Genomic DNA, 8,369 nt, shown 5'->3' on the forward strand with positions numbered 1-8,369 from the left:
GCAATAATATCGAAATCGAAAGAGTTTCCACGTTGCCTATCGCAATGACAAGTTATCAAAGTGCAAATAATAAAGGCAATAACAAACAACATATTTGTACAAAGGTCACTGGGTTCATAATGTATGTATGGGCTCATGTTAGAAAGGAATTCATCATTCAAAATGTAATCTCGTCCCTCATGAGCATGTGTAAAACATTTTTTTTTTTTTTTTGTAATGAATGTCCTCATTATTAATAGTAGATTGTTTATTCACAATATGCAATGGCCGACGAATAAACTTGATTTATTAGTAAATAAAAAAAAAACTTAATGACTTGCATTTTGATCAGTTTTAGTTCTCAAAGGTCTATTTCTATTTGCATGATATAAAAATCCACAAAACATTGATGGAAAACAAATACATAAAAGAGGCTTTAAAGATGCTTTGCTTGTCAAGAATGGGCGTGTCGTGTAATATCGCGATATTTGAGATGCGGAAGTGATTGTCAGATGATTTAGGTCATGTGGTGTAGCACGATTAAACGCTCTTTAAACAGACTGTGTGTGTCGTGAAGTCAATTATAATTCAGTCGAATCTCTAAGCGAATTCATCTGTTTTGGAGAATTTTCCTCAAGCATGCAGAACGTCATAAACTCGGTGAAAGGAACTGCTTTGGGGGTGGCAGAGTTTTTAACGCCAGTTTTGAAGGTAAGACGAGAAGTGTTAGCATGATTTTCAGTCCGTATTCAGCAGCTAGAGCATTAAATACGAGGCTTTATAAGTGTGAAGAAATCGAGCATGGACCTGTAAGCAGAAATTACTGATCCAATGCTATGCTGATGTGAGTAGCTAGATCAATACTACTGGTACCAACAGGCATCAAAACATAAGAAAACATGCAACCTGTCAGATGGCCCAAAGTTCAGTAGACGCCACTGCTGGCTCAAAACACACTGCATTTTAGGAAAAATAACCAGGTAAAGGTTTGAATTGTCTGGAATGCAAAATGTGATGTAGTTTAGGCAATACGCATCTCATGTTTTCTTCGTGGAGTGATGCATATGATGCCACATCAGTATTATATTATACAGTATTATATAGACATTACATTGAATTATATCACATTACATTGCTTAGATATAATATATATTAATATATATATATGAAGAGTTCAGATGCAAAAGCCTCTAAGTGCCATCTGAAATTTTCTTCTAGAATGATCATTTTTATCAAGCTTGTATATTTAAGTTCAGTAATTTCACTTAAATGACAATTAATAGGTCATTTTCATTGCCATTTAAGTGAAATTATTGAACTTAAATATACGAGCTTGATAAAAATTATTCTAGAAGAAAATTTCAGATGGCACTTAGAGGCTTTTGCATCTGAAATCTTCATATATAGCGTGCATGAACTGATCAAATGTATAGCTTGAATGGAATGTAAGTCGTTTAGGATAAAAGCGTCTTCAAGATGTGTGCATGACCACATACATATTTGCTGGAAACCGTGACAAACTCTACAGTGCAAAACAATTTGTGAACCACAAGATAGCCAACTATATATCTTTACTTTGGATATTGGACAGTGATATTTGATATGGCGAGACTTTCACACCCAGGCCATCCTTATTTTTCAACCCTGATATAAAGACTAAGTGAAAAAAAAAAAAAAGAAAAAGTTTAAATGTTATTTATATCATGTGTTTCGCTTTTCCAGGAATCTAAATTTAAAGAAACTGGGGTTATAACTCCTGAGGAGGTGAGTGTGCATTTTGATTTTGTTATGGTGTAATATATGCAATTTATTAGGATGTACACACTGATTCAAGCACAACAGTGTTTTGTGTTCTGTGCAGTTTGTTGCAGCAGGAGATCATCTGGTTCATCACTGCCCCACATGGAAATGGCAAGAACACACACACACACACACACACACACACACACACACACACACACAAACACAAACACAAACACAAACACAAACAAACAAAAACACAAACACACATTTACTTGACTTTCTAAATAGGGACACTCCATAGACGACTTCTGTTTTTAAATATATCTATAAATGTTCAGACGTCATGCCCACGGGACCACTAACTCTTTGTTTGATCAACATCTGATGCATGTGGCACACAAAACTAGAAACACTTTTGTGAAAGCAAAATTAATCTGATTGGTTGCTTTCAACAGGTTTTCCAGGAGCCTAGTGTTTGGCGATCTTTAATGGTCCGCCAGGAAAAGAAGCAGTTTACTTTAAAAGTTACAAAGTAGCAATGAATGCTTCAGAGGAGCAACTGAACACTACACTTGAAAAAAGTGTGTGAATTTCACTGCATAGAAACTTCAAGATGTCAAGCGTTTTGTTTGAACACGATGAATTCATAGAGATGTGTTCACGCGTTTACTGACGGAATACGTGAAAAAAGTATTATTTTCCGAGCTTGGCCAACTTTTCCGGTTCTCAAGTGATCCTATTGTATTGGTTGTGTTTCCACTCGCATCTATAATTGAAAATCAGGCAAAGTAATTTACTTCGAAGTTCGAAGGGATTGTCTGCATTTTATTCAGGTAGACATGAAAATGTCGATAGTCTTTTATAGCACACCAGTCAGTTATTGTAGCGACATGTTTGCGTCTCTAAACATGACGTTGGACAAAACAAAACTGTGATTGGTCACTTTACCTGTCAATCAGAAGTCCTTTAACATTAAGTGGGCGCTCCTCGGCCAATTGCTGTGGCTAAAGAGCCCAGAACCTAACCCTTACAGAAAACTTGCTGCATCTTTGCATTTAAAAAAAAGGGAGTTTTTGTCAGATTTAGCTTACTTTTGGTTACAAAATTGTCCACAAAGTATGGCTAAGTAAGTTATTCAGTGACCAAAAGTGTTTTGCATTTTAGCTTTTGGCACAATTTATTTCTGGCATTTAAGCTCAAGCCTTTAGCTGAAAAGGTCTTTGGGGAACATGAGAAACATAAATTCAGTCAAGACTGTTTAAACTTTGGAATGGTAGTATATTTTAGTGATTTGCTTTAGGCCAGTGGTTCTCAAACTGGGCCAGGCACAAATGATTTAAAATAAGACAAAAAATAGCTTTAAAATGAGCTAAAACACATTCAAAATCAAGATGTAAACTGACATATTTCTTTTATATTTGTTCCCTCAACAACTGTCACTTTTATTTGAGCACCAAATTTCCCATGGTGTGGAAACACGAGGGAATTTGAAAAGTTTGAATTTAGAACTGGAAAAGTATACATAATAATGAATGTGTGTGTATATTATATTATATTATATTATATTATATTATATTATATTATATTATATGTGAATATCTAAAATATTTCCCAAATATCAGATAGAAATAGTTGAAAACCACAACTTTAAGCAATTCTTTGACCTTCAGATGAGATATATTCTGTATATTTGTGGCTTTTTACATGTTTGAGAATCTATATTCTTTATTTTTAGGGCATCTGGAGAAGAAGTAAAGGTGAAGCCCTATCTGCCCAAAGACAAGCAGTTTCTATTAACCCGAAATGGTAAAAGAAGAAAACATTATTTATTCACTTTCTGAAATGTACATTCCCACAGTAAGCATATGATCTGTATTGTGTTGTGTAAAGCTGATGAATGTTTCGCAAATGTCACAATATGGCTGTTTTGGGGCTCAGTTCCATGTTACAAGCGCTGTAAACAGATGGAGTACTCTGATGAGCTGGAGGCCATTATAGAAGAGGATGATGGAGACGGGGGATGGGTGGATACCTATCATAACTCTGGTATGGAACAGAAACTAGACAAACAGTAACATGTCTTTTTCATGCTTTCGTCTCTGACAGACATTCTTTTGGACTTTTTTTTTGTGTTATTAGGTGTTACAGGGGTGATGGATGCAGTTCGGGACATTTCATTGGATAATAAGGTAAATCAGCACTATGTTGACTACTTTAAAGGGTTAGCTCACCCAAAAATGAAAATTCCGTCATCATTTACTCACCCTCATGTTGTTCCAAACCCGTAAGACTTTCGTTCATCAGAAATCTGAGAGCTTTCTTTCTGTCCCTCCATTGACAGCTACGCAACTGACATGTGCGTAAATTCAATCTGTTCATCATATAAAGCGATTTTTCCTTTTCAGAAAATTTGGACTAAACTGCTTAATTCATGTGGATTAATTTTACGATCTCTTTATGAACTTTTCGAAGCATCAAAGTTGGTTGTTGTATAGCTGTCAACGGAGAGTACAGAAATCTCTCAGATTTCATCAAAAAGATCTTCATTTGTGTTACGAAGATGAACGAAAGTCTTGCAGGTTTGGAACGACATGAGGGTGAGTAATTAATGACAATTTAAATTTTTGGCTGAACTATCCCTCTAAGAATGGAAGAGATTACATAGAAGTAATGATTTTTTGTTTTAAGCTGTGAATTTTATTTTTTAATATAAGTTAACATTTATTGTTTTGTATGCATTTAAAGGACAATATGAATATGAACGTGCAGCCAGGTGCATGTGGAAATGGTGAAGATGATGATGATGAGGAGGAAGGAGAGCCAGCAGACATGGAAGGTAGCTCTGAATTTTGATTTATTTTTCATCACATGCATTGTTAACCAGTATGTTTGACTTTATAACTGGTATTTGTATTTCAGAATATGAAGAAAGTGGACTTTTGGAGACAGATGATGTAAGAAATTGTGCTCAACGCAAGCTTTTCAACATCAGAATTTTCTTCTGCAGAATTATTCATTAATTTTCTTTGTTCAGGCCACTCTTGACACAAGTAAAATGGCTGATTTAAGTAAATCCAAAGCAGAGGCTGGTGGGGAAGATGCCATTCTACAGACAAGAACTTACGATCTTTACATCACATATGACAAATATTACCAGACACCAAGACTATGGCTTTTTGGATATGATGAGGTAACTTTGCTCTATGATGCTTTGACATGATGGCAACATGTGACGTGATGTAAGCCTGTGGCTCCATCTTTCCTTAATTCTTCCATCTTTTCCTTTTTTCTCCCATTAGTAAAACTCAGTTTGTTTACTCCCTGCATGTTTTGCTCCTTCTTAGGACAGACAGCCTCTATCGGTGGATCAGATGTATGAAGACATCAGCCAGGATCACGTTAAAAAAACAGTCACCATTGAGAATCACCCTCACCTTCCCCCACCTGCCATGTGCTCCGTGCATCCGTGCAGGTCAATACAAACATTACATGAATAATGCAAATTGTCGCACAAATATTTATCTATCATCCTGTGCCGTCCTCTAATAGACCAGTATTAGGAAACTGAAAAAAAAAAAAACATTCTCAATAATTTATTAATTCATGCTCTCTCATTTACATTCAGTGTCATGCAACCTTATTATCTGCTCTCTTGCTTTTAATGATCAGACATGCAGAGGTGATGAAAAAGATTATCGAGACTGTGGCGGAAGGAGGAGGAGAACTCGGGGTCCATATGTATCCTTTCTTATAGCTTATGTGTGTAAGAACATGCACTACAGTTCAAAAGATGTGTAATGTATTTGTCTCTTATGCTCACTAAGGCTGCATTTATTTGCACAAATATACAGTAAAAACGGGTAATATTATGAAATTATTACAATTTAAAATAATTATGCCAGACTTCCGTGTCACACTTCAGAAATCATTATAATATGCTGATTTGTTGAAGAAAAAACATTTCTTATTACTAATGTTGCTGAATATTTTTGTGGAAACCATGATTTTCTTTTTCAGAAATTATTCAAAAGAGCAACATTTATTTAAAGGTACACTGTAACTTTTGTCTCTCTAGCGCTTAGAAAACAAAACTGCATGCATTTTGCTGAAGATTAGTGTTTTGGTTGTGCTTTGGCTCTGCGTGATTTGTAATTTTGAACAAAAAAAAGTTACATAGTGTACCTTTTATAATAGAAATCTTTTGTAACATTAGAAGTCTTTTTTCTTTTCTTTCTTTTGATCAATTAAACACATTTGCTGAATAAAACTATTATCTCTTTTTGAAAAAATCTTGACCCCAAACCTTTGAATGGTAGTGTACATGTAGCCTGGGTTTCCCCATTCTGCCTTGCGCGCAGCGCGATTTTATTCACGCTGCTAGGCAGCCTGGACACCATGGACCAGATTTTCCCCTCAAAAAGGGAACCAATCACAGAACGGGGAGGGAGCAGCAAGACGATGACGACGTCTATGCGACACACCGAAGCAGTTTGTTTATATCTATGGATCCAACATGGCAGCAGATGCGAAGTTACCTTTCGATGCAGCCTTAGATAGTGTTCTAAGTAGTTTAGAACGCAAGTTTATTTCATCTTCTTCCTCGTCGAATTTCTGTCGCTCTACATACGTCATCTGGTATAATTGAAACGATTGGCTATGAGCTACGTACAGGCGCATTTGATAGACATTCGTAGCGCCCAATAAACGGCTCTGGGCATTCGTAAACCACGCCTCAAATACGAGAAAATGAACATGTGGTTCCCAGACCACGTCTCAATGAGAAAGAGGTCTGACGTTAGCCAGGCTAGTGTACACGTCCAGTCGAGAAAAATAAAATAAATCCCACTAATTTTATGATTTCCCACATTTTAGAATAATAGTTATGAGAAATATGCAGTAACAACTGTAAGAATGCAGAGGTCAAAAAAGTTAAAGAAATATTATTGATGACTCGCTACTGGCGTACCGTCAGCCATCTTCATGAGCTGCATCATGACATGCTTTACCGTATTAAAGGGATAGTTCACTTTGAAATTAAATTTTGGTATGATTTAGCTTACCTGAAGGGCATCCAAGATGTAGGTGTCTTTTTTTCCGCAGTAGTTTAAATTTTGATATTTTTAGGTCAAACCGTTCTTGTCTGACAGTCATATCATGCAGGTCTATGGTCACGGTCTCAAAGAGCATGCACAGAGTCCAAATTAAAACAATTCCCCATCGTCCAAATTAAACAATTCCCCATCGTAAGTACACATTGATGGCCTAAGACACGAAACGAGCAGTATATATATCGTTTTTACCTCTTACAACACAACCACGTCCAAGTGATCTGAGGGCGCGGGCGCATCCTGCTGTGTGTCGTGTGCGCAGACTGGTGCATAGATATATACACTAGATGTCGCCTTGGCTACGGCAGTTCATTGAAACGAATGTCTTTAATGAGACATCTAGTGTATATATATATATCTATGCACCAGTCTGCGTACACGACACACAGCAGGATGCGCGCGCGCCCTCAGATCACTTGGACGTGGTTGTGTTGTAAGAGGTAAAAACGATATAAATACTGTTCGTTTTCTCACACAAACCGCTCGTTTCGTGTCTTAGGCCATCAATGTGTACTTACGATGGGGAATTGTTTAATTTGGACGATGGGGAATTGTTTTAATTTGGACTCTGTGCATGCTCTTTGAGGTGGTGACCATAGACCTGCATGATATGACTGTCAGACAAGAACGGTTTGACCTAAAAATATCAAAATTGAAACTACTGCGGAAAAAAAGACACCTACATCTTGGATGCCCTTCTGGTAAGCTAAAACATACCAAAATTTAATTTCAAAGTGAACTATCCGTTTAAGTTACCATGTATGCTAGACACTTTTTTTGCACATCAAAAATCATGAAACATGTTTTTAGCCAAGTATGTCTAGTAGTGTGCTTGCAGATATTGGAATTAACAAATGTTTATGTTGGTTTATGAATCACTTAAAAAAAAAAAACACATTTTCCCTTAACTTTTCATAACTTCAGGTATCTTCTGATTTTCCTGAAATTTGTGCAAGCTGTCATTCCTACAATAGAATATGATTACACGAGGCATTTCACCATGTAACTTATCGTTCACCATTATGCCCACAACTATGACAACATGTATTGTTACTGCGTTGAGGAAGCAGCGCAGTATGAAACTCAGAGACACTGTCCTGGAAAGATGCTGGGAATGTTTTATGAAATGCCTGGGAGGGGATCTGCTGAGTCTGATGGTTAGCAACACACATTTAAATCCAGTTTTCCCTACTGTTCTTCAGCTTAATCTCTGTATTAGCCACTTGCTCTTAATGCTGTCCTAAAACTAAACATGTTTTGTTTTATTTTATATTTACATTTCCTAAAAAAACTGTGTGACATTTAACAAGCCATTCACATGTTTTAATGGCAAATAATAAATGGCTGTCAAAATATGTTGGTGTTATTTGTATGATCAGAATAATTTTGTGAGTGTTGGCTGAGCTTTGTCTGGTGTTGGACGTGTCTACTTACATGTCAGCTTGTCTGAACGCATTGTTCTTTGAATGCTGGAATCACTGTCTTGGATCCAGAGCATTGTTGTGGTAAAACATATTCACAATCCAACAGTCTGCATCT

At 36.5% G+C, this 8,369-nt stretch overlaps 1 protein-coding gene across 1 annotated transcript; it reads left to right on the top strand.

Annotated features, from left to right (window-relative positions):
* Positions 1 to 462: 462 nt before the first annotated feature.
* atg3 (autophagy related 3) lies at positions 463 to 8,183 on the top strand. Its single transcript, XM_079883817.1, has 12 exons — positions 463 to 690; positions 1,702 to 1,743; positions 1,841 to 1,890; positions 3,458 to 3,528; positions 3,661 to 3,768; positions 3,862 to 3,911; positions 4,468 to 4,558; positions 4,642 to 4,676; positions 4,757 to 4,912; positions 5,067 to 5,194; positions 5,392 to 5,460; positions 7,755 to 8,183. The coding sequence occupies exons 1-12, from the start codon at positions 619 to 621 to the stop codon at positions 7,834 to 7,836; spliced, it is 954 nt and encodes a 317-aa protein (XP_079739943.1). The 5' UTR covers positions 463 to 618; the 3' UTR covers positions 7,837 to 8,183.
* Positions 8,184 to 8,369: the final 186 nt, after the last annotated feature.

This window comes from Squalius cephalus (genome assembly GCF_949319135.1).
Source record: "Squalius cephalus genome assembly, chromosome: 10".
Lineage (NCBI taxonomy): Eukaryota > Metazoa > Chordata > Actinopteri > Cypriniformes > Leuciscidae > Squalius > Squalius cephalus.